The sequence below is a fragment of the Aulonocara sp. 'chitande type north' Nkhata Bay genome, linkage group LG9 (assembly GCF_057382095.1).
Source record: "Aulonocara sp. 'chitande type north' Nkhata Bay isolate Kocher_YH1m ecotype deep benthic linkage group LG9, A_spYH_male_GT1.1, whole genome shotgun sequence".
NCBI lineage: Eukaryota > Metazoa > Chordata > Actinopteri > Cichliformes > Cichlidae > Aulonocara > Aulonocara sp. 'chitande type north' Nkhata Bay.
In genome coordinates, this window is record NC_141352.1 from 29201630 (window position 1) to 29227481 (window position 25852).

Sequence of the window (25852 nt, forward strand, 5' to 3'; positions counted from 1 at the left end):
CACTTTATCCATGTAGGACGCCTCATCGTTGTTGGAGATGACGCACAACACCACTGTGTCGTCAGCAAACTTCACAATGGTCTTGGAACCAAGGGTGGCCACACAGTCTGAAGTGTAGAGGGAGTAGAGCAGTGGCGAGAGGACACATCCCTGAGGTGCTGTTAGAGACGCATCTACCAACCCTCACCACCTGAGTTCTGCCAGTGGGGAAGTCCAACACCCATGCACACAGACGGCTGTTGAGTCCCAGATCCCTCAGCTTTGTGAACAGTCTGCAGGGCACTATTGTGTTAAATGCTGAATTGTAATCAACAAACAGCATTCTCACATAGTTACCCCGTTTCTTGTCCACGTGGCTGAGGGTGGTGTGCAGGACGTGGGCGATGGCGTCCTCAGTGGATCTGTTGGATCGGTAGGCGAACTGGAGCGGATCTGTGGTGTCTGGGATGGAGGAGGAGATGATTTTCTTCAGCAGCCTCTCAAATACATTCATTACTACCGAGGTCAGTGCAACTGGCCGATAATCGTTCAGGGATGAGGGTTTGCTGTTCTTGTCAGGGATTTACATTCAAAATGCTCTAAAAAGGCACCAACAGAACAACCATGGTGAGAGGACAAGTTCAGTTAGTGCAGATGAGGCCTATCAGACATCTGCTGAGAGGATATCTGTCAGTCAAAGCAGCCAATAAATAACAGCATCCTAATGGGACAACTAATACAGCTATGAGGGGGAAATGATCTATACATGGGCACTTAGTCTGTATTTTACTATTACTGAATGTAGTACAAAAACATGTTATGTTACTGAAAAATGGAATAGAGTAATGTGTTTGGTGAGGGGACTTTTTTTATTTTATTTTAACCTTTATTTAACCAGGAAGAGATTAAAATCTTCTTTTTCAAGGGAGACCTGGCCAAGATCCACCTTCACCAAAGGTGCCTTGACTTTCTGCAATAAACACTTCTGGAACTTTGAACCAATGAGACCAGAGAAGACAGTTTTTAGCTATAATGCACAGCATCACATCTATTGAAACTAAACACAGCAGGTGAGCACAAATAGAGCACAGCAACCACAGGAACAGTATTTTAGAGTCAAATATGAGGCCATCTGTCGGAAAGTTTATGCTTTATGTATATTTAAGTCTGAATAAAAGAAATGGGATAGCTAATGCGGCTATGAGGGGGGAAATTAGCAGAGGTGTGGACTCGAGTCACATGACTTGGACTCGAGTCAGACTTGTGACTTGACTTGGACTTTTACACCAATGACTTGGGACTTGAATTGGACTTGAACCGGTTTACTTGAAAAGACTTGATATTTTACCCCAAATATAAAATTTAACATGCATATTATATAGAGATTGAAAATGTGACGTCATTCACGGGTAGAACCGCAAAGGATTCTGGGAACTCGTGGCAAGCGGTACTAGCGCATGCAGGCTTTCAATTAAAATCAGTTATACAGCAATAAAAAGAAACGCAAAAATGTCAAGAAGCTGTTGTATTATTAACTGCAATAGCCGGTCACATGACAGCTACGGGAAGCCGAAGGGTAAAGAGATCGGTTGTTATCGGATTACATTGTTGAAGAGAAATTGTTCGAGCCATGTTTCCGAAGTAACAAACAGGCGACGGATGGCCTGGATTGCAGCCATTCAAAGACCAAATACAGTATAACATCCCAGAACACTCCAGCTCACATGTTAGTCTGCTCCAAGCATTTCCACAAAGGTCACTGTTTTGTAGTAGTTAATATGTAATTTTTCATAACATAATTGGTGATATAGGTTACAAGCAACTCTGGCGCTGAACAGAAATTGTCGCTCCTGTGTTAATTGTGCATAAATAGTGAATTGTCCTGACACAACATTGCGTTTCGCTTCTGTTATTACCATGGTACATTGACAGAAAAATATACTTTTATTCACCGGATAAAACAGTTTTTTTGTATCACTAATTGCCAGTGTTGGGACTAACGCGTTATTAAGTAACGCGTTACAGTAACTACGTTATTATTGTGGTAACGAGCACGGTAACTAGTTATTATGCCAAAATCAGGAACGCGTTAGTCGTTACTGGGATTTAGATAGGGTCGTTACTCATTACTTCGTGTGGTGGCTATCGCGGAGGTTCCACAGATTCAGTAACATTAGCAAGTGGTGGAGGCCCGCAGGTGGATGATGGAAAGCAACACGTTCTCGGGCTGGAGAAAGGGGACGCAGAAGGAAAAGAGACCCGAGGCGGCCGCCGGTCCAAGTGTGAACTGAACTTCAGGTAAGACGTTATGACCTGCAGTCTATCTGGGTCAGATATAAACCAAGTTTTGGTGGAGTTTATTTTCGTTATTCTGACTTTTTCCGTACTGCGTGCTAGCTAGCATGACGGAGTTTCTATACAGCTGGGTGGGTGCTATGAAGTTAATGATGTTGAACTTAATTTTGTTCATAAGTTATTAGAGTTGCCAACCGTCCCGTCTGGTATTCAGAGAAAATATTACGCGTTTCTTATTGAGGTGAAAAGGAACAGTTTGTCCCGTAATTCAGCTACAATGAAAAAGACACAAAGCTGGAGTTATTCTGTGTCTTTGCTGCACAGCTGCCTGTTCTTCTCCCATTCTCTGCACCTCCCTCTACCGTTTCTACTTCAATCATGAAAACTGATCAATGATCAGCTGATCGGCTCTCTTGTTTGTTTATCGCCCACTTTGCGCCGAAAGAGGAAACCAGCGGATGTCGCGCTAAACAACAGCAGCACGTTGTTAGAATTTATGTAATATTACTTTCTAGTATCAGCTGATGTTTGCTGGAGCCACAGCTGCAAAAAAGCTGCTGGTCATGATGTCGGTTTGTATATCTGGTGAGAGGGAAACATGAGGATGAAACCAGGAGATGTCCTTACTGAATCATCAGAGCTGAACAGGTGATGGAGAAACAGGTTTACCTTTTAGGTGACATGAATGAGTTGAAGGGAAGTTATGAACTGTTTCTGAGAGACGAATAACACCAGGATCCTTTTTTAGGTAGCTGAGAGCTGGTAACTGTGCAGGTGCGGATCTAGCAAAGTTTTGCCAGGGGGGCCAGGTAGGGCATTAACAGGGAGAGGTGGGCACAAAGAAATACTTTTCTTTCTTATGCTCATTTAAAATGTCTCGTTTTTAACAAATAATTATCTGAATCTTACAACAAACGATTGATAGATTGATGCATATATACCATCAAGACAGTGTACATCACTGTCACAACAGCGTTTGTTTTCATTCAAAGGCTTTATAATTTTTCCTATAATGGTGGGCCGGTCTCTAGTCAAAATGTCCGGGCCAATTTTCTGTCCCAGTCCAGCCCTGTATGCAGCTCATCTGCAGTCTGGTGTTACCAACATCTTCCTATTCAGAAGGCAGAATTTCCAAGTTCTGAGTACAATCGAAAGCACCACGACTGCAGTTTTTGTGTTGGATGTAAAAGGCGCACATGACGCTGTGACGTAGGCTAGAATCATGGCAGCAGTCAATGACGGTCCAGGCGTGGGATTTCTCTCGTGAAAATATGCACATTATCTTTTCCTTTCTATTGGTAGGTGGCACAGTGCACTTGTGGCAAGTAAGCAAGCTAGAAGACTGGCAAAGTTATGGAAGAAACACATTAACAAGAGAATTCTGAGTAAAACCAAAGTTACTTTGCCTAGTAACTAGTAACGAGTAACGAGTAACTTGAAGTAACTGAGTTACTTTTGAGAGAAGTAACTAGTAATGTAACTAAGTTACTATTTTAAAGTAACTTACCCAACACTGATAATTGCCCAGTACGATTACTGCATAGAATATTATTGTCACTGCTACATTTCTGTGATGCGTACCAGAAATTATTTCCACTATTATTAATTACTGTTGAGCTTAAATCCTGTTAATAAACTGTTAACAAATGTGTATTTATGAAGACGATTTGTGAGACTGGTAAACTTGTGATATGTATGATGGTCTTTCATTCTACACGGTGCATTTCAAGGTCCTGTACCCATCCGTCAGTAAACTGTACCTGGGCTTGTTGCAGTGACCTGAAGTTACTAAACTTCATGAGCGTATGCACTCACTCCAAGAACTGTATAATTATAAATATGAGTGTGGTGAAAGTTGGGCAGCACGCTAACATATTTTGTCCACTCTGTGTGCTCGTCAGGGTCTGACCCTTTCACTCCTTTGCTTTTTTCCTCGTATCTTTTCTTTGACTTTTCATCAAGTCTGTCTTTGTACGGACCGGCATTGTTCTCCTTCGTTTTGTACATAACTTTTTTGGGGGACAAATAACAATCAAGAAGGTATTGGAACCGGAGAATGAACGTTTTGCGGTGCTGCAAATGCTTGCATTTGATGCGATACTTGAATATTTCGCCACGAGTTCCCGGCATGCAATGCACGAAAATCACATGGTCTATCAATCTCTATTTGCACCGATAAGACTAAGACAGCTGAGATTTATCCTGGAATACTTTTTTTTTTTTACATTTCCTTAAAATGTTTTTCCATTGTAGCACTTTTACTGCCAACTAGGGGTGAAACGATACACAAAATTCACGGTTCGGTTTGTTTTTTTAAAAAACACACACTCCCTTCACCTCTTCTACATTCCTATGTTTCTCCCAGAGCAGATACTTTTAACCTCATCCTTAAGGGGTGTTCCCCAGGAGTTTCACAGCATGGTTTAGAATAGTGGTACACATACCACTAGTAGTACTTAGTCTCTCTCTGGTGGTAAACGGAAAATCTAAAAAAGAAAATTTAAAGACTAAACAATATGTAATTGTGGAGGTATGCAAAGATGACACAAGCGTTCCCGCGGCTCTTCTGGGAGAGAGGGTGGACCAGAAAACGTCTCCCCGAGCATGAGTCCTCTATAAAGAGCAGCTTATTGCCAGTGGTTGCGGCCACTCCTGCAAGTGAGTAGTAACCCTTTGCAGCCAGCAACAGTGAATTGGTGAAGCCAGCTGTCGGAGGAAGACTTGAGTGAAGAGGAATCCGCCTTCATCTGTCTCTAGCAAGGACAGTGTGCTCTACATGAGCTCAAGAGCAATACCGTCACCCAGGCCCAAGAGAGAGGAGTTTCTCGGTCCGAGGGAGTAGCGCCGTAGACGTGGACAAAATTGTTGGTACCCTTCAGTCAATGAAAGAAGAACTGACCAGGGTGTCACTGCAGTTTGTCACACTGCGCACGCGCAAACACAAATGTCAGCGAAAAAGACGGCACAGCACAGCGTGTGATCTGGACACAAGCGATGGGGGCACAACTTGTAGAACTTTGGAAAGCTCATCCGAGCCTTTTCGATGTGGCCTCACAAAATTATCACGACCACAACAACCGTGAAAATAGTTGGATCTACACTGCTGCTCAATCACAGCTGCCTGATCAATGTTTTTCATTAGCAATTTAGCAAACTTGATGGTGGTGGTGGTGTGTCTGTGTGAGTGAAAGACAGAGAGGGGGAGCGAGCGACAGAATTTCTGTTATAACCTTCATTTTATGGACGCACAGTGTGAGCACTCAGGTCGCATCAGAGCATCGGGCCATATAGTGTGAGACCCTGCACCGTGACCTATGAACTTCTAACCCCTGCGAGTCAACGTACAGTTTGAGTAGGAGCTGAATCGCGCGACTGAAAAAAAATCGCAGTGTCTGCCCAGCATTACCCCACGTATACTACGCGATGCACGACGCACGATGAAGGCCAAAATCGGGCCGATCGCCAAAACGGTCGCACGACTCAAAAATCGGCTCAAAATGGGCCAAAGATCGCACAGTGTAAGCCCAGCATTACACACACCCAGCTGTGGTTTCCTGTTTTGCTACACTCTGGAGAGCCTCGCCTTTAACGGTCTTCTCTCACAGAGAGCAACAGAAAGCGTCCTTCAGAAAACTTCGATAAACTCAAGATTGACTGAACAGTTCAAAGTTACCTTGACACTTACCTTTAGATGTGAGAGGTAGTGATGTGTCGAAGCTTCGAAGCGTGTCGAGTACTCTCGGGGGAATTTTTGTGAAGCGCGTATCGAGGCTCGCTTTGATTACGTATGCAGTGACGTTCGAGGCCTCGTGGGCAGTCCGTACCACGTGACTGATTCAGGAACTGGCTCGCCGGTTCGCGCCAGATTCGAAATAAAATGGGCAGCAAAACACAGCTGATTCCCTCATCACGCTGTGTTGTGGAATTGGATTACCTACGTGCTACACAGTTACTTGAGCATTTCTTCTTCGATGGAACCAGCAAGGAAGAGATTTTTTTCTCTTCTAATAAAGTATGCACATGTAGCACTTGGTAAAGTGTAAAGCTAAAATATGTCCAAAACATTGCATAAATCTGTTGGTATTTGTGTTATTCAACTATATGTTTGGATTTTTGGCTGCTACATGTTTTTCCACCAGTAGGGGGCAGTCACGAAAAAAGAAAAGGATGTTCGAAAAAGAAAAAGAAGAAGAGTGTATTCTTGGGCTGTGTATGTGAAAGCCACGGTTCTGAAGTACCCAAATAAACTCGGTTCTGCTGTTTACACCAAGTTGTCCTGGAGTGGTGTAACATTTTGGAGGTTCCACCGAGATAGTTTTTGGCACTACTTCGCACAGAGGAACACGGTAAAGGAGCGTGACAGAGCAAAGGAGCTAATGCTAACGGATTGCAACAGTCTAGCTAATGCCACGCAAACTGTGTTTTCTCCGGTCGGATACACTGAGAGAGCTAAACTCGTCTTAGTTATCTTTCAAGCATGTCTGTGAACCGTGAAGATTTTTTGTTGGAATTGGAGCAGAAGTTATGTGGACTTTCTTTGGAAGAACTGCTCAGAGTATGCGAACTATGTAATATTACAGAAAAGGGCAGCGAAGAAATACAAAGCAAATCTCGCAGAGCTCTCGTTAAGCTTATTAGCCAGTTTTGTGAACGAGAAGAGTTTTTACAGCGAGAGGATGAAGGCATGTCGGTGCTTCTGGAGCTAAATGATGTGCTCGTTTTGCTGGTGGAGGCGCGGTCAGCGGCTGTCGGCGCAGGAGCGGTGGTCCGGTCTTCATCTTCAGACAGAGCGGAGATGACGGCGGGGGCTGTGCACGAGGAGCAACTGACAGCAGCGCGGGCACCTCCGGAGCGGCGGACAGGGCCGATGACATCGCTAGCGCATCAGGCGGCTCAAGGGACATCAGCGGAGCAGCAGGTGGCCATGAGGACGTTGCTGGACGGCGAAACACAGCGCAGGGGGAGAGACTGTATTGGCAACAGCTGCTGTAATGTTTCATCAGGTGGATTCAGAAAAGACTTCAGGATAAGTGGACATGTGGGTGAGTCGACAGCTAAAGACACACTGAGTTTCAGTAGCTTAGAGCACCAGATGGAAAGCGGCTTAAAAACGGGCTATTCTGAAGCTGAGATTGTGGAGGCTGTCATACGTGCCATCAGTCCTGGGTTAAAACTAAGGAGCTATTTGGAAGGGAAAGAAGATCTCACATTGACCAGCCTGAGACAAGTTCTAAAAGCCCATTATGCAGAAACGGATGCAACAGTACTGTACCAGCAATTAACCAAAGCTACACAGGGGGCAAATGAAACACCACTTGAGTTCCTGATTAGAGTGCTGGATTTGCGTCAAAAAATCCTTTTCGCATCTGAGCGCACCCAGTCTAGCCTAAAGTATAACAAAGAACTTGTTCAAAGTCAATGTTTTCAGTCCATTAGAACGGGTCTTCTAAATGACAATGTCAGAGCAGAAATGAGAGCATATTTGCAGGATGAAAACTGTAGCGATGAACTCTTATTAATGAAAATGCAAACAGCCCAGTACAATGAAAGCGAGAGAGCGTTAAAGGCAAAAGCCCACAGGTCATTTAGAACAGGACTAAATGTAGTTGAGCAGAATGTAGCGTTTACTGATCCCCGCACAAGCCAGCCTGACACAAAACCGGCTAAAACCCTCAAAGATAACTCCTTATTTGCAAAAATTGAGGAAAGTAACTCAGCAATTAGGGAACTCACAGGACAGGTAGCTTCACTAGTGCAAACTGTCCAACGAGATAGAAGTGGTGATGGTGGTAGACAAGTCAGGGCGTACAGAAAGGCAGCTCAGAGACCAAAAAGGCGATGCTCTGCATGTCAACAAGAAAACAGGGACTGTGACCATTGTTTCAAATGTGGCAGTGACTCTCACTGGGCAAAGGGATGTAAAGTAAGGGGAGCTCAGAAGCAGGAAAACTGGGCGGGGCTGTGACTGCGGGACAAGCCACAGCTTTACCACCAATGTCCCAATGTGATAACATTCCCAAGGCCCAAAGCTTATCCCTAGCATCACCAACTGACTCAGGAAATCCTAAAATTAGGAACCAACCCCCAAACGTGTTAAATTTAAGTACCAAAAAAAGAAAAGTAGCACAGCTTGTGGGCAGAAAGTGTCTAGTATGGTGTAGAATGAATAACTGCAAAACACAGGCACTGTGGGACACGGGAGCCCAAGTTTCAATAATGAGTGCATGCTGGAAATCAGACAATTTACCTCACTTAGAAGTTCACCCCATCAGCGATTTACTAAGTAAGGATGAACTTTTAGATTTGAGAGCTGTAAATGGATCTGAAGTCCCTTTCCAGGGTTGGGTAGAAGTTAGCCTTAGCCTTTGTGATTCGAGAGGAAAAGCTGTAGCTCAGAATGAGGTTCGGGTTCCAATCCTAGTAAGTCAGGATGTGATGCAAAAACCAATAATAGGGTTTAATGCTATTGAGGAACTGATAAAAAAAAGACACTACTCAGTCCAGTGAAAGCTTGTCTTTACTCAGAAACTCTCTAAGAGTAGGATCAAGCAAAGCAGAAGCACTGTTGAATCTTATCCACACCACCAGTAGCGAGATAGTTACTTATCCTATCAGATCAGGACGCAAAGCTATCGTCGTACCGAGTGGACAAATGTACGGCATTAGTTGTTCCATCAAAACAGACCTAAAGGTAAAAAGTGAAATGCTTTTTGAGCCAGATGAAAACTTGTCTTTAGATGAGGGTCTGAAATCTACCTGCCAGTTGCTGTCTATATCAGGCAGTACCCGCAAAGTCAATATCTATGTTACTAATGCTACCAAACATGACATTGTGCTGCCACCTAAAACCCTTCTAGGTAACATAGAGAGGGTAACACATAGTTATCCTGTAAATCTCAAAGAAGCTCAGATAGGCTCGATTGTAGAAAAAGACAATCAGAACCCACCTAGCTCAGCAGAAGAGCCTTGGGAACCACCTGTCAATTTGGGCCACCTTAACACAGAACAACAGGCAGTTGTCATGGAAATGTTAAGGGAGGAGTCAGGCGCATTTGCTAAACACAAAGAGGAAGTTGGTTACATAAAAAATTTAAAAATGGATATCAAACTCACTGATCAGATTCCTGTAGCCAAATCCTATAATGTGGTCCCACGTGCTCTCTATGATGAAGTAAAAAGTCACATTCAGGACTTGTTAAAAAAAGACTTTATTCACAAATCAACCTCACCATATGCCTCTCCAATAGTGTGTGTGAGGAGGCGGGATGGAGGCCTGAGACTGTGTGTTGATTATAGGGGCCTCAATAAAAAGACCATTCCAGACAGACACCCTATTCCACGAATACAGGAAATCCTTGATGGACTTGGCGGCAATAGGTGGTTTAGTGTGCTAAACTCAAAAAGCTGTGGCTGGAAAAGAGAAGGGCGTTCAGAAGCGGAGACAGGGACTGCTACAGAGAGGCCAAGTACAGGTTCACTAGAGAAGTGGACGTTGCTAAAGATCAGCACTCTGAGAAGATGCAGCAGCAGATCTCAGAGAATGACTCGGCCTCTGTGTGGAAAGGTTTTAGGAATATCACCAACTACAAGCCTAAAACCCCGACTTGCTCTTAGCCAACACCCTTAACGACTTCTACTGTCGTTTTGACGAGCCATCAGGCAGCCTTCACACCTCCAACGACCCCAACAATAGAGGCACTTTGGACACTCATTCCCCCACCTCTCCCCCCTCCATAGAACCATCACCACCTTCAAACTGTTCACCTGCAACACCCGCCTCCTCACCCCACACAAAAGAGGATTTCACACCACCTCCTCCGACCACAACTCTTCATATTCATGAAGCAGATGTGAGGAAGCAGTTTAGGAGTCTGAATGCTCGGAAAGCTCCCGGCCCAGACGGTGTGTCTCCTGCCACCCTCAGACACTGTGCAAACGAGCTGGCCCCAGTGTTTTCTGGCATCTTCAACTCCTCACTGCAGGCATGTCATGTGCCTGCCTGCTTCAAGTCCTCCACCATAATCCCTGTCCCCAAGAAACCTAGGATCACTGGACTAAATGACTACAGACCCGTGGCTCTGACATCTGTGGTCATGAAGTCATTTGAGCGCCTAGTTCTCTCCCATCTCAAGACCCTCACGGCCCCCCTCCTGGACCCCCTGCAGTTTGCATATAGAGCCAACAGGTCTGTAGACGACGCCATCAACATGGCCCTACACTTCATCCTGCAGCATCTGGACTCCCCAGGAACCCACGCCAGGATCCTGTTTGTGGACTTCAGCTCTGCCTTCAACACCATCCTTCCAGACCATCTCCGAGGCAAGCTTTCCCAGATGAATGTGCCTGATCCCATCTGCCGGTGGATCACCGACTTCCTGACGGACAGGAAGCAGCATGTGAGGCTGGGAAAGAATGTCTCGGACTCCCGGACCATCAGCACCGGCTCCCCTCAGGGCTGTGTTCTTTCTCCTCTGCTCTTCTCCCTGTACACCAACTGCTGCACCTCCACCCACCAGTCTGTCAAGCTAATCAAGTTCGCAGATGACACCACCGTCATTGGGCTCATCTCTGACGGGGATGAGTCTGCCTACAGGAGGGAGGTTGAACGTCTGGTGACCTGGTGCAGCCACAACAACCTGGTGCTGAATGCCCAGAAGACAGTGGAGATTATTGTGGACTTCAGGAAGCACACAGCCCCACTCCCCCCCATCATCCTGACTGACACCCCCATCACCTCTGTGGACTCATTCCGCTTCCTGGGTACCACCATCACCCAGGACCTGAAGTGGGAGCCCACCATCACCTCCGTCATCAAGAAAGCCCAGCAGAGGATGTACTTCCTGAGGCAGCTGAGGAAATTCAACCTGCCAACACGGACGATGATGCAGTTCTACACTGCAATCATCGAGTCCATCCTCACCTCCTCCATCACCGTGTGGTACGCTGGAGCCACTATCAGGGACAAACAGAGACTGCAGCGTGTTGTGCGCTCTGCTGAGAAGGTGATTGGCTGCAGACTCCCATCTCTGCAGGACCTGTACACCTCCAGGACACTGCGGCGTGCAGCTCGGATCTCAGCTGACCCTTCTCACCCTGGACACAGTCTGTTTGACCTGCTCCCCTCAGGCAGGAGGCTCCGGTCCATTCGCACCAGAACCTCTCGCCATAAGAACAGTTTCTTCCCCTCTGCTGTTGGACACATGAACAATAACCACATGACTGTCCCCGCCACTAACACATGACCCTACGCTGTGTCACTGCATCATTTCATGTTTGGCACCGATCACCACCTGCACTCATGTATATATCTTTCTACGTAGCACTCATAATTCTTATTCTCATGTATATATCTCATGCATATCTCATGCACATATCTTTCTTTCTACATAGCACTTTAATTCTTATTGTTTGCACTGAAGCACCGCAGCAATTTCCTAATGTTGTAAACCTCAACATCTGGCAATAAACCCCATTCTGATTCTGATTCTGATTGACCAAGGCAAAGCGTACTATCAAGGTGAAATCAGCGAAGACTCAAAAAAATATACCGCCTTCACAACACCCTGGGGGCTGTATGAATGGAATAGAATCCCATTTGGACTCACCAATGCACCTGCAGCTTTCCAGCGGAGCATGGAGGAAAGTTTGGAAGGCTTGAGGGACAAAATATGCACTCCATATTTAGATGATGTTTTGGTGTACAGTCAAACATTTGAACAGCATATTGAAGATTTGAGATCAGTTCTCAAACGTCAGCGGGCTTGGGGAGTAAAACTAAGACCTGATAAATGTGACTTGTTTAAAAATGAGGTCCGCTATGTGGGCAAAATCATTTCAGCAGACGGCTACAAAATGGATGACAAAGAGGTACAAGCAGTACGAGCTTTGAAGGACAACCCACCAACAAACATTAAAGAGCTGAGAAAGCTTTTAGGATTTTTAGGATACTACCGAAGCTATGTACAAGATTTTTCAAGACATGCAAAGTGCCTATATGATTTACTCTCAGTTGACCACACCCAAACACCAGCGCGGTCAGCCAAGGCGGGGCATGCTGCACCCACCCAAAAAATCATATGGAGTGACAGCCACCAAAAAGCACTAGACTATTTGGTGGATGTTTTGACTAATCCACCTGTGATGGCTTATCCCTAAGTTTGAGGAACCCTTCATTCTGCACATCGATGCTTCAGAAGAAGGCCTTGGTGCAGTTTTGTATCAGAGGCAGGACAGTAAATTAAGAGTCATTGGATATGGGTCAAGAACATTAACACAAGCTGAGAGGAACTACAGGTGGCACTCAGGGAAACTTTTTGGCACTAAAATGGGCTGTGACTGAGCGCTTTAGAGACTATTTGTTCTATGCTCCCTCAGTGACAGTGTACAGTGATAACAACCCTTTAACCTATGTTTTAGGCACAGCTAAACTGAATGCAACAGGGCACAGATGGGTTTCCGAGCTGGCTGATTTTAACATAACACTGAAATACCGACCCGGAAAAAGTAACGTTGATGCAGACTTTTTGTCCAGAACACCTTCTAGTATGGATTCATACATGTCAGAATGTACTGAGCTGTGTTCGCCTGAAGTGTTAAGCGCAGTACTGAATGCCATTGAAACACAGGAAGACAAACAACTGGATTGGATATCAGCCATAACATGCAATCCAGAAGTAAACAAAATACTTACAGAAAATCTGCCAGATGTGAGGATCACAACGCAGGAGCTATTGCAAGCTCAAAAGCAGGACCCTGCCATAGCTTATGTTCTCAACTTAAAGAGTACTGGTGCGAGTCTTGACAAGACATCAGCGCTCAAAACCCCTAAAGGAAAACAGCTACTACACGAGTGGAAAAAGCTGTTTATCTCAGATGACGGGTTGCTGATACGAAAGACTGTGACTTACACTCAGATTGTGATTCCGGAATCGCACAAAGAACTGGTGTACAAACACCTTCACTGCGAAATGGGTCACTTGGGGGTGGACCGTGTGATGAATTTGGCAAGGAGTAGGTTTTATTGGCCGAATATGTACAAAGATATTGAGTTTTTCATCACACAGGTGTGCAAATGTAATATTCAGAAAAAACCTACAGTTCAGTGTAGGGCCCCCATGTGTCACGTGCCGGCTACTGCACCCTTTGAAATGGTTTCAATAGACTATGTCCATCTCGAAAAGAGCAGGGGAGGGTATGAGTATATTTTAGTGTTACAGGACAACTTCACCAAGTTTGCTCAAGCCTACCCTACACGCAACAAATCTGGCAAAACAGCAGCAGATAAAATTTTTAATGACTTTTCCTTGAAATTTGGTTTTCAATGCTGCAGACCCTGGATGAGGAAAAGAAAGGAAACTGGAGTGACTATGTAAACAAAGTTGTGCATGCCTATAATTGCACAACTAGTGACTCGACAGGATACTCGCCCTTTTATTTACTCTTTGGTAGACATCCACGTCTCCCTATTGATGTAATTTTTGGACTGAGTGAGACGAACAAATGCAAATCATATGAGGATTATGCTCACAAATGGCAACAACAAATGAAAGAAGCATATAACATTGCATCCAGAAACATTAAAAAGACTCTGGCAAGAGGGAAATCGCATTATGACCTGAAGAGACAAAGTGCTGTACTCTCACCTGGGGACAGGGTACTTGTCAGGAACATGTCAGAGAGGGGAGGCCCGGGAAAGTTACGCTCCTATTGGGAGGATCAAGTTCACATAGTGATCTCTCAAAAGGGGGAAAACAGCCCTGTTTATGAGGTTAAGCCGGAGCGTGGTGCTGGGCGAGGCCGTATCCTCCACCGCAACATGTTAATGCCCTGTAATGCATTACCGCTTCCCACAATAACAAGAACTGAACGAAGCCACACTACACAGACACAAAAACAAAGAGACCTACAAGACGCATCGAACCATATAGAGAGCTCAGATGATGAAGAACAGTATTGGTCTCAGAGAGTGAGGCACCACCACTGTCAGCCTCAAGGGGATTTAATGGTGTCTGCACCTGCTACTGAACTGGACCAGGACCTTCAGTGAAAGAGCACGGAGCTTAGAGTGGATGCTGAAGAGTTTCAAGCAGATATGGTGAATGGACAGGGTAACGCTGAACATGACATCTCAGCATCATCAGACACTGTTGCTTCGCCAGATCAGCCCAGTGAAATGAACCCAGAACTGTCGGAACCGCAGCCGAGAAGATCTCAAAGGGAGAGATGTCCACGGAAAATATTGACTTATGATGCATTTGGCCAACCAGTTCAAAGAGTAATTGGTCACAGTGTTAACCCATTGTATGCCAGTGCAGCAGCATCTCCATTCTATGACCAGTTTGGAGTACCTTGGGCAGCTCTACAAATGCCTTACTATGCAGCTTATGTACCAGTTAGTTATTATTGAACTGTGAAAGAGTTTTCCTGAATTTAAATGATGTTATTTTTTTTCAAAAATGTATGGGGACTTACAAGGCCTTACCAGTATGGTGACACAAGTATTTGATACTTTTGGGGATGGTAGCGTAAGACATTGGATCGTTATGTTTGATGAGGTTAATTGTGATTAAATGGTTACTATCTAAGTTGATAAGCTCCGGAGCACGTGATAAAGTGATAGTAATGTCTTAGAGGGTAATAATTGTATGTGGACTGTTGGAAACAACTCAGCATTGTTATAAGCCGATGCTTATCTGGTAAGAGAGTAACATGTGATTCTGTCACCTGAGGTCCAATAGTGCATCGTGAAAGTGATCTTAAAGCACTGCTAAACCCTATTCCGACTTACACCATCTCTACGTTGTCACAAGGAAAAGAGAAGTATAGTTGTTTATTTTTGTTTCTTATTGTCATGTTTCCTCAATGTTGGGACAACATTTATTTAGCAGGGGAGGAATGTAGCACTTGGTAAAGTGTAAAGCTAAAATATGTCCAAAACATTGCATAAATCTGTTGGTATTTGTGTTATTCAACTATATGTTTGGATTTTTGGGTGCTACATGTTTTTCCACCAGTAGGGGGCAGTCACGAAAAAAGAAAAGGATGTTCGAAAAAGAAAAAGAAGAAGAGTGTATTCTTGGGCTGTGTATGTGAAAGCCACGGTTCTGAAGTACCCAAATAAACTCGGTTCTGCTGTTTACACCAAGTTGTCCTGGAGTGGTGTAACACACACAGTAATAAATATCACAACTGATAAGTACCATAATATAAATAAACAACACTACAGATCCTATAACCTGACTTATGTCTTTTAGTTTATTAAAAAGTGGAGCGCCACACAGTTTGTGTCATTATCCAGATGTATATAAGCATGATTACACAGTTACTAGGGGTGGGTTTTGATTATCGATTAAAATCGATTCTAGCTTGGATAACGTGACATTGATTCATTAAAATCCTGAATCGATTTTTAATATAAATTTATTTTGCCCCAAACGCCAGAATCTCAGGTTAAACCTCACTAAATTTCAACAACCACCAAACAGCTAAAACAGTAAATGACAGCAGATACACGTAGGCTATTATGCACAAAGACGTAAACACAAAGCGCGGACCCGCCGACACATCAGAATCAGTGAGATGTGGCCTTTCTCACCCGACGGCACGGACACGGTTAGGGCCGAAATCCGGCAGCTCGCTGGTTCTGATCTGTCGGCGGGCCTTGTGTTTTACGCCCTTTTTGCGCTGATTCTGAAGCTGTAGGTTTTACCTCTCCAAACAATATTGACTGAACCAGCAGCAAAAGAAGATCCAAACTACGCTTCACATAAACATAGCCATGAATTCCCTCTGACTTTTGCTATTTTGCTTCCACCACGATAAAATCACACTTCATGCACAGCTCGTGGTCTCTCTCTGTACTCCAAGAACAGTTTCCCGTCTAAAAATCTGTTTTCTGCATTATTCGCTTCCTTGTTATGCACAAGTCTACCGTTGTTTACAGCGCTGTCGGTCGCTGTTTTTTCCCCTTTTACTTACTTCCAAAAAGAAAACCTAATTTCTGCTGTTCAGTAGGCTACTGAACAAATTTAAACTTTTTAAAATTATGCAAAATGCAAAACGCTTAGCCGTGTCTCTAAACCTCTGTAACTTTTCTCTGCTTCACTTCAGCAGCATCAGGTAATGTTCATATGTTGATTAATGGTTTTCTTTCGTTTTTGATCTACTGCAGAATCCATCCATCCATCTTCAACCGCTTATCCGAGGCCGGGTCGCGGGGGCAGCAGCCTAAGCAAAGAGGCCCAGACCTCCCTCTCCCCAGCCACCTCCTCCAGCTTATCCGGGGGAATACCAAGGCGTTCCCAGGCCAGCCGAGAGATATAATCTCTCCAGCGTGTCCTGGGTCTTCCCCGGGGCCTCCTCCCGGTGGGACATGCCTGGAACACCTCACCCAGGAGGCGCCCAGGGGGCATCCTTGTCAGATGCCCGAACCACCTCAGCTGACTCCTTTCGATGTGGAGCAGCAGCGGCTCTACTCTGAGCCCCTCCCGGATGGCCGAACTTCTCACCCTATCTCTAAGGGAGAGGCCAGCCACCCTTTGGAGGAAGCTCATTTCCGCCGCTTGTATCCGCAATCTCGTTCTTTCGGTCACTACCCACAGCTCGTGGCCATAGGTGAGGGTAGGGACGTAGATCGACCGGTAAATTGAGAGCTTCGCTTTTACACTCAGCTCCCTCTTCACCACGACGGACCGGTGCAGCGTCCGCATTACAGCAGCTGCAGCCCCAATCCGTCTGTCAATCTCCGGCTCCCTTCTCCCATCACTCGCGAACAAGACCCCGAGATACTTGAACTCCTCCACTTGGGGCAGGAACTCATCCCCGACCCGGAGAGGTCTACTGCAGAATATTTTTATAAAATCATTTTTCTGTTTTAGCCTCAGCTACTTTGATACAAAGGCATCTGCTGTGATGCTTACACCTTTGATAAAGTCTCGCAAATGTCATCAGGAACAGACTGAGACAGCAGGCGCATCGCGCACCACTGCCCAGTATTCTACTGGCCAATGTACAATCCATGGAGAACAAGCTCGATGACCTAAGAGCAAGGGTCACCTTCCAACGTGACATGAGGGACTGCAACATTCTGTGCTTCAGGGAGACATGGCTGACCCCCACCGTGCCGGACCAGGCCGTAACTCCGTCGGATTCATTCTTTGTGCTCCGCGCTGACAGAACGGCAGAGTCGAACAAAACCAAAGGTGGAGGAGTGTGTTTCATGGTAAACAGAAAGTGGTGTGATGCCAGGAGCATTTCTACTCTCTCCAGCGGCTGCTTGCCACATCTGGAGTTCCTGAGCATTAAGTGCCGCCCTTTCTATCTGCCCCGTGAGTTCACCTCAGTCATTGCCACGGTGGTCTACATCCCACCCCAAGCGGACAAAGGTATGGCTTTGTCCGAATTACATGATGTGCTGAGCTCGCTTCAAAACAAGGACCCTGGCGCAGCCCTCATTGTAGCAGGAGACTTTAACAAAGCGAACCTCAGACAAGTCATGCCAAACTTTTACCAGCATGTCTCGTGTCCAACGAGAGGGGATCGGATTTTGGATCACTGCTACACGCCATACAAGCAGGGCTACAAAGCTGTCTCACACCCGGCTTTTGGGAAGTCTGACCACAACGCCATCTTCCTCATTCCCCAGTATAAACAAAGCATACGGAGGGAAGACGTGACCACGAGGGAGGTAAAACGGTGGACTGCCCAATCAGAAGCTACGCTGCAGGACGCACTCAACAACGTAGACTGGGACATGTTCAGAGCATGCGCAGTCGACATCAACGAGTTTACGGAAGTAGCGGTATGCTTCGTCAATATGCTAGCGGAGGAGATTATCCCCACTGCGAGAGTCACCACATTCCCAAACCAGAAACCGTGGATGGACAGATCGATCCGCACTGCAGTAAACGCCAGGACCGCCTCCTACAACGCGGGTCTCGCCACTGGCGATATGAGCGCCTACAAAGCGGCCTCATACAGCGTGAGGCGCGCGGTGAGAGATGCCAAACGCCGGTACCGGGAACGTGTGGAGTCCCGCTTCCACCAGGGCGACACACGGAGTATGTGGCACGGACTACGCACCATTACGGACTACAAAGCCAGGGACACTGCGCCGATCAACGCCGACTCTGCATTCACCAACGAGCTGTATCGGTTCTACGCCCGTTTCGAGGTTAGCCAGGCGGCTAATGCTATCTACCGCCTGACTACCGAGGACAGTGACGTCATCAGCGAGAGACCGGTGACCAGCATCGCGGAGCATGACGTCCGAGCGGCACTGAGGAGAGTGAACACAAGGAAAGCGGCGGGGCCAGACGGCATCACCGGCCGTCTGCTGCGCTGCTGTGCTGACCAGCTAGCAGGTGTGTTCACTTACATCTTCAACGAGTCCCTGGCGAAGTCTGTGGTCCCCACATGCTTCAAAAGATCCACCATCATCCCTGTGCCCAAGAACAGCAAACCCTCATCCCTGAACGATTACCGGCCAGTTGCACTGACCTCGGTAGTAATGAAGGTGTTTGAGAGGCTGCTGAAGAAAATCATCTTCTCCTCCATCCCAGACACCACAGATCCGCTGCAGTTCGCCTACAGATCCAACAGATCCACAGAGGATGCCATCGCCCACGTCCTACACACCACTCTCAGCCATGTGGACAAGAAACAGGGTAACTATGTGCGAATGCTGTTTGTTGATTACAGTTCAGCGTTTAACACAATAGTGCCCTGCAGACTGTTCACAAAGCTCTGGGATCTGGGACTTAACAGCCATCTGTGTGCATGGGTGTTGGACTTCCTCACTGGCAGAACTCAGGTGGTGAGGGTGGGCAGGTGCTTCTCCAACAGCATCACCATCAACACAGGAGCACCTCAGGGATGTGTCCTCTCGCCACTGCTCTACTCCCTCTACACTTCAGACTGTGTGGCCACCCATGGCTCCAACACCATTGTGAAGTTTGCTGACGACACAGTGGTGTTGGGTGTCATCTCCAGCAACGATGAGGCGGCCTACATGGATGAAGTGAAGAATCTGGCATCGTGGTGCCAGGACAACCACCTCCAGCTGAACGTCTACAAGACCAAGGAGCTGGTGGTGGACTTCAGAAGGGGTCAGCACAGAGACTACAAGCCCATTATCATCAACGGAGCTCCAGTGGAGAGGGTGCAGTCCTTCAAGTATCTTGGTGTCCACATCTCCTCAGACATGACATGGGCTGCCCACATTCAGTTCCAGACCAAAAAGGCTAGGCAGCGCCTGTATCACCTACGACAACTGAGGAAGTTCAGGGTCTCTCCAAAGATCCTCAGGATTTTCTATGCAGGCGCTGTGGAGAGCATCCTCACACAGAACATGACATCGTGGTTCAGGAACAGCTGTGTGAAGGACCAAAAAGCTCTCCAGAGAGTGATCCGTACAGCAGAACGCTGCTGCAGGATTGCTCTCCCCCCGCTTCAGGACACCTACACCAGGAGATGCCGGACTAGAGCAGTGCAGATACTGAAGGACCCGTCCCATCCTGGCAACAAACTGTTCCAACTTCTGCAATCTGGTAGAAGGTTCCGCATCTTCCGGGCAAGGACAGAGAGACTCAAGAGGAGCTTCTATCCCCAAGCCATCCGTGCCCTAAACACACACACCCGCCCTCTCACATCATCTATAATTGACTGAGACAGGACTCTCTTCCAGACACTCTAAACCAAGGCACAATGTACATTCCAAACTCCTTTAATTTTAAATATGTTTATATTGTCTATCCTGTAAAATAGTCAGATGTCTATTCATATTAATGTACAGAATTCACCTGCTTGCTGCTACTACTGCACATTCACCCAGTGTGTGTGTGTGTGTGTGTGTGTGTATATATATATATATATATATATATATATATATATATATATATATATATATATATTCCCCCCCCCCCCCCAAATTTTTGCACATGTCGAGGAGCGTGTCAGGCTACATTTCACTGTGTGTTATACTTGTATAAATATGCATGTGACAAATAAAGAACCTTGGACCTTTCTTTTTATAGATATAAAATTATGGAAATGTACTGATCTGTGATCTGAATTATAACATTTCTGACTGTCTGAGGCAAAATTTACCCGGATCGGATCGAATCGATTCTAGAAATCAGTGACGATACCCAGCTCTAACAGTTACACAATCATACCAAAACTCTGTCCTGATAGGTTCCACTTTCTCTTTTGTATCAGACATACTGAGACAATATTCGGGATAAATAATCACGAAAACAATTTATTTATTCAGTTTAGCGGTTTACACGTCACATCATTATAATCACAGAGCTTGTTTCACTTGAATCGTCCACTTGATGGCGAAGTAGAGCAAATGAATCATCACAATGCTTCAAACCATGAGTCGACCAGTTGGATGGAAAGTTTCAGTTCATCACGAGGCTTTATCTCAACATCACTAGTATTTTGGTCCTAAACCATTCAGAGCTTTATAGACCAGCATCAGAACTTCAAAGTCTATCCTCTGACGGACAGGCAGCCAGAGTAAAGACCTCAGAGCTGGACTGGTGTGGTCCACTTTTTTGGTCTTAGTGAGGACTCGAGCAGCAGAGTTCTGAATGAGCTGCAGTTGTCTGACTGATTTTTTAGGTAGACCTGTAAAGATGCTGTTACAGTAATCAAGCCTACTAAAAATGAATGCATGGACTAGTTTTTCCAGGTCCTGTTGAGACATCATAACAGTACTTACTTTTAAATGTTTACTCTTTGGTCGCTCAGCTTCCACCGTTTTTTTTGGCAAAATTATCCACATCCACCGCCGCGCTATGCAATCTGGGATATGTTGGGCCACGAAGTCTACACCGACACATCCTTAAAATTCAGGGAAATGAAGGACACATTTGAGGGCCGCATTTCGAGCAGCCTTTGAATTGGAACAGTCTTCGTCGCGTTGCTGTGACGTAATCGGCCTTAAAATGCGGCCTTTAAGGCTGCAGACCCTGAATTGGGATACAGCCCAGGAGTGACATGTTTAGCCACATGTTCTCCTTAAGTTGCTGGCTGTCTGAGTGGTGTCCAAGAAACGATGTGGGCTTCATAGATAATTGGCAAATCTTCTGGAGGAAACCTGGTCTTGTTAGGAGAGACGGCATCCATCCCACTTTGGATGGAGCAGCTCTCATATCTAGAAATATGGACACATTTATTAAACCCCCTAAAATATGACTATCCAGAGCTGGGACCAGGAAGCAGAGTTGCAGTCTTACACGCCTCTCTGCAGCCAGTGTTGGGGAGTAACGGAATACATGTACCGCCGTTACGTATTTAGAATACAAAATATGAGTAACTGTATTCCGTTACAGTTACCGTTTAAAAAGGTGGTATTCAGAATACAGTTACTTTGTTGAAATAAATGGATTACACTGCGGTACTTTCCTGTTTCTGTTTGTCGCGGGTCAGGACTGTTTGGGTTTTGTTTGACAGCTACGTTCTTTCGTTCCAGGCGGCAGCGTTACGGTTGCCATGGTTACAGGGCGACGCTCTCTCTCTCTTTCTGCGACTGTGTGTTTCCTGGGTGAGAGAGCGCCTTTTCGTTGTTGTTGTTGTGCTAAGCTAACAGGCAGAATGCTACAAGCATAGCTCTAAAGAATGTAGCATCATGGGCAGTATAGTCCGTGTTGCAGGGAGAATGGACTGCCATACACGTTATGGGTCTGTGAGCGCGAGGAGGGAGAAAAAGGCGAGTGGAAAGGTACGAGTTGTCGTCGAGGAAAAACGGGAGCTGGAAACATGTAAATATAATAATAACCACTGCAGCCAAGAAGAGTGCCTGACGAGCCCAGTTGTAAGTAAGCTATTAAGACTCGACTGTACACCGTGTTCGTGTTTTCCTCCGAAAACAATAAGTTCCGTTGGAGCAGTCTTTCAACGCCTCTCTCTGTCTCTCGCAAGAAAAATTGACCCACACAACAAAGTAAAGCTATTTTTCGGCTACGAGCCGACAGGGACCCCGCCGTATTAGTCAGAGGTCCCTTTACTACAGTTCGGAGTCGCGGACCTTCAGTAATAGTAATAAATCACACAGCAATAGTACATTCACGTTGTTGTAAAAAGCATGATAATCTATTAAGTATTCCAAAGTATTCAGAATACGTTACTCTCATTGAGTAACGTAACGGAATACGTTACAGAATACATTTTGGGGCATGTATTCTGTATTCTGTAACGGAATACATTTTAAAAGTAACCTTCCCAACACTGTCTGCAGCTTCTCTCCTCCTGAAACGACAGCTTCAACACATAATCTGTTATTAGACTATTAAATATTTCACTTTAATGTTGCAACTATGCAGTCACTTCTGTCTTTAAACAAAATAATATTTTCCAGTTACAGAAATTATGAAATCCAAACTAAAGTGTTACTGTTGCTATATGCATTTAATATAAATAATCGATGATGGTACTGACATGAAGGAAGAGAAAGTTACAGGTTGCATCCTTTGAGTTTGTCGCTGTGCCTTTGGGCGATTTTTATGACAGATGTTTCTGTTCAATTCTTAAATCAACTTTTCAAAACACAAACACTATTTTAAAGCTTTTAAAGAGTAAAATATTAATGATAATTATAATAACAGTAATAAAAACAAAAGCTCTCAGATCCATCAAACCAAGCAGCAGAGAGAACAACAAGTGAAGATAAAACTTTAACCTTGTAGACTTCATTATGTTCCAGCTGCTCTACAGACGCTGTGACCTCGAACTTAAGCAGGTTGTAAAGTATGTGCAGCTCAATAACTTCATAATTAGACCCTGTGTAATTATGAAGTTATGAATTATGAAGAGCAAAGATATCCTCTAAATCAGCGTAGCACATGTGCAGCTGCTGGGATTCACTTAAGCATTCGGCTCGTCGCTGTTGCAGATTTTTCTGGCTCACAGCGCTGCAAGCACAAAAATAAATATCCCCAAAGGTGTGAAAGGGAGCTAATTAGTAAGAGTATTGTTACTCTCCCCAGGAGAAGTCCACCAGTAGAAATCAGTCCAATAACAAGGTGTGTAACATCTAGCAGGGTGACAGAAAAACCCAGGGTAACTTCTAAGGACCTCAACGTCTCTCTCACATTGTGTTTTTTAAACATGTTTCCATTTGTCACTTCAGTCTTTACTCTGAAATACAGGAAGAGAAATCATGGCTGAAACAATTTCTCATGAAACCAGGGGAGTGGTCCAACAGTCAGTTTTGGTGAGGAAGGTTCCTAACTGAGAGAAGTGACCCAGAAGTATCTGTGTAGCAGCCACAATGAATCAAGATCATGAGCTTTATTAACTGATCAAAGTCTATTCTTTCATCTTCTGTATTATTCAGTTTGCATTGGTAATGCCCATTATTGTAATGCTTTTTTAAGATGAGCAAAACTTTCTTTTACTTTGGGTTAGCTGGGATAACTGATGGATGGAGGGAATTTTACTTCAGCCACAGAAATCCTAAACAGGAAGGAGGAGCAGAGTTACAGTGGATCACTATCCAGCAGGGACACAAGATTTATTTCAATTTCTTGGCAAAGAGTGAGATTTACGCAGTGGGCAAATTAGAGAGATGACACCATCAGATTCCGAGCCCTCCATGTGTTAATCAAGACACTGCTGCTGTGCTACATCCATAAATAATGAATAAATTAGGAGCTAAAGCTAAAAGGAGTTTATTTGTACCATCTTCATGTGAACACATTCAAGAACATCACAGATGAAAGAAACATTACAAACTTCCACACTACACAAAGCAAGAAAAATAGTTTTTCTTTCAGGTGGTTTCAGAAAAAACAGAAACATCAAACACCTCCAAGACTCTCTTTGAAAGAACTAAAAACCTTTATTCTCATGGTCCAATCATGAGTGAACTCCCCGATGAAGCCTTGTGTGCTAAAACATGTCAGAGTTTTAAAGGTTAAATCAGAATCAGAATCAGAATACTTTATTGATCCCTGGGGGAAATTATTTTTTGTTACAGTGCTCCATTTTAAACCAACATTAAGACAAGACAGACAATACGCTAACTAAGAATAGTACAATATATACATATATATACATACATACATAAGTCACTTATAAATAAATAGCTGGAAAAGAAACATGTGTAGTTGTAGCAGCAAACAGTGTGTTAAGTGGATGCGTTGTACAGGGAGATGGCCACAGGCAGGAAAGATTTCCTGTGTCGTTCAGTGGTGCTTTTCGGTAATCTCAGTCTCTCACTGAACGAGCTCCTGTGACTGACCAGCATGTCATGGAGTGGATGGGAGGTGTTATCCAACATTGTCTTTATCATGGACAGCATCCGCCTCTCCGACACCACCTTGAGGGAGTCCAGCTCCATCCCCACAACATTGCTGGCCTTACGGATTAGTTTATTAAGTCTGTTGGCATCTGCGACCCTCAGCCTGCTCCCCCAGCATGCAACAGCATAGAGGACCGCACTGGCCACAACAGACTCATAGAAAATCCTGAGCATTTTCTGGCAGATGTTGAAGGACCTCAGTCGCCTCAAAAAATAGAGACGACTCTGGCCCTTCCTGTAAAGTGCTGTGGTGTTTTTAGCCCAGTCCAGTTTATTGTCAATGTGTACTCCAAGGTATTTATAGTCCTCCACAATGTCAACACTGACCCCCTGGATTGAAACAGGGGTCAAGTGTTTCCTGGTCTTCCTGAAGTCCACGATCAGTTCCTTGGTCTTTGCCACGTTGAGCTGCAGATGATTCTGCTCACACCACGTGACAAAGGAGTCGACCACAGCCCGATACTCTGTCTCATCATCCCTGCTGATGCATCCAACCACCGCAGAGTCATCAGAAAACTTCTGAAGATGGCAGGTCTCTGTGCAGTGGCTGAAGTCTGTGGTGTAGAGGGTGAAGAGGAAGGGGGAGAGGACAGTCCCTTGTGGTGCCCCTGTGTTGCTAATCACCTTGTCAGACACACACTGTGGGAGACGTACATATTGTGGTCTTCCTGTCAGGTAATCAACAATCCAGGACACCAGAGAAGCATCCACCTGCATCGCTGCTAACTTATCACCCAGGAGGGTCGGCTTGATGGTGTTGAAAGCACTGGAAAAGTCAAAAAACATGACCCTCACAGTGCTCGCCGGCTGGTCCAGATGGGTGTAGACACGATTGAGCAGGTAGATGATGGCGTCCTCTGTTCCGAGACGAGGCTGATAAGCGAACTGAAGGGGATCCAGATGTGGTCTTACTATGGGTCGCAGCTGGTCCAGGATGAGCCTTTCCAGGGTCTTCATGATGTGGGAGGTCAGTGCCACGGGCCTGTAATCCTGGGGGCCACTGGGACGAGGTGTCTTAGGTACAGGGACGAGGCATGATGTCTTCCACATCACCGGGACCCTCTGCAGACTCAGACTCAGCATAAACAGTTTATGAAAGACTCCACACAGCTGGGGGGCACAGGTCTTGAGGACAAGGGGACTCACTCCGTCTGGTCCAGCAGACTTGCCTGAGTGAAGTCTCCTCATTTGCATCTCAACCTGGTATTGAGTGAAGGTGATGGGTGGGGGAGGGGTGTCAGGAATCTCACAGGAGGCAACATGTGAAGA

The 25852-nt window shown here is 45.4% G+C and overlaps 3 protein-coding genes across 3 annotated transcripts in view; all 3 read right to left on the reverse strand.

The window, feature by feature from the left end:
• Positions 1 to 25852, reverse strand: part of LOC147322323 (uncharacterized) — a 333216-nt gene that overhangs the window by 141741 nt on the left and 165623 nt on the right. The window lies entirely within an intron of this gene.
• Positions 27 to 25852, reverse strand: part of LOC147322329 (uncharacterized) — a 39600-nt gene continuing 13774 nt past the window's right edge. The window contains exon 5 of the mRNA XM_086306852.1: positions 27 to 441. Within this exon, the coding sequence (XP_086162978.1) occupies positions 62 to 441 (380 nt within the window). The 3' untranslated portion in view covers positions 27 to 61. The remainder of the gene's footprint in view (positions 442 to 25852) is intronic.
• The window catches only part of LOC147322330 (uncharacterized), an 86439-nt gene continuing 83807 nt past the window's right edge, over positions 23221 to 25852 (reverse strand). The window contains exon 4 of the transcript XR_015131081.1: positions 23221 to 24088. The gene's annotated coding sequence lies outside the window, so the exon portion shown is untranslated. The remainder of the gene's footprint in view (positions 24089 to 25852) is intronic.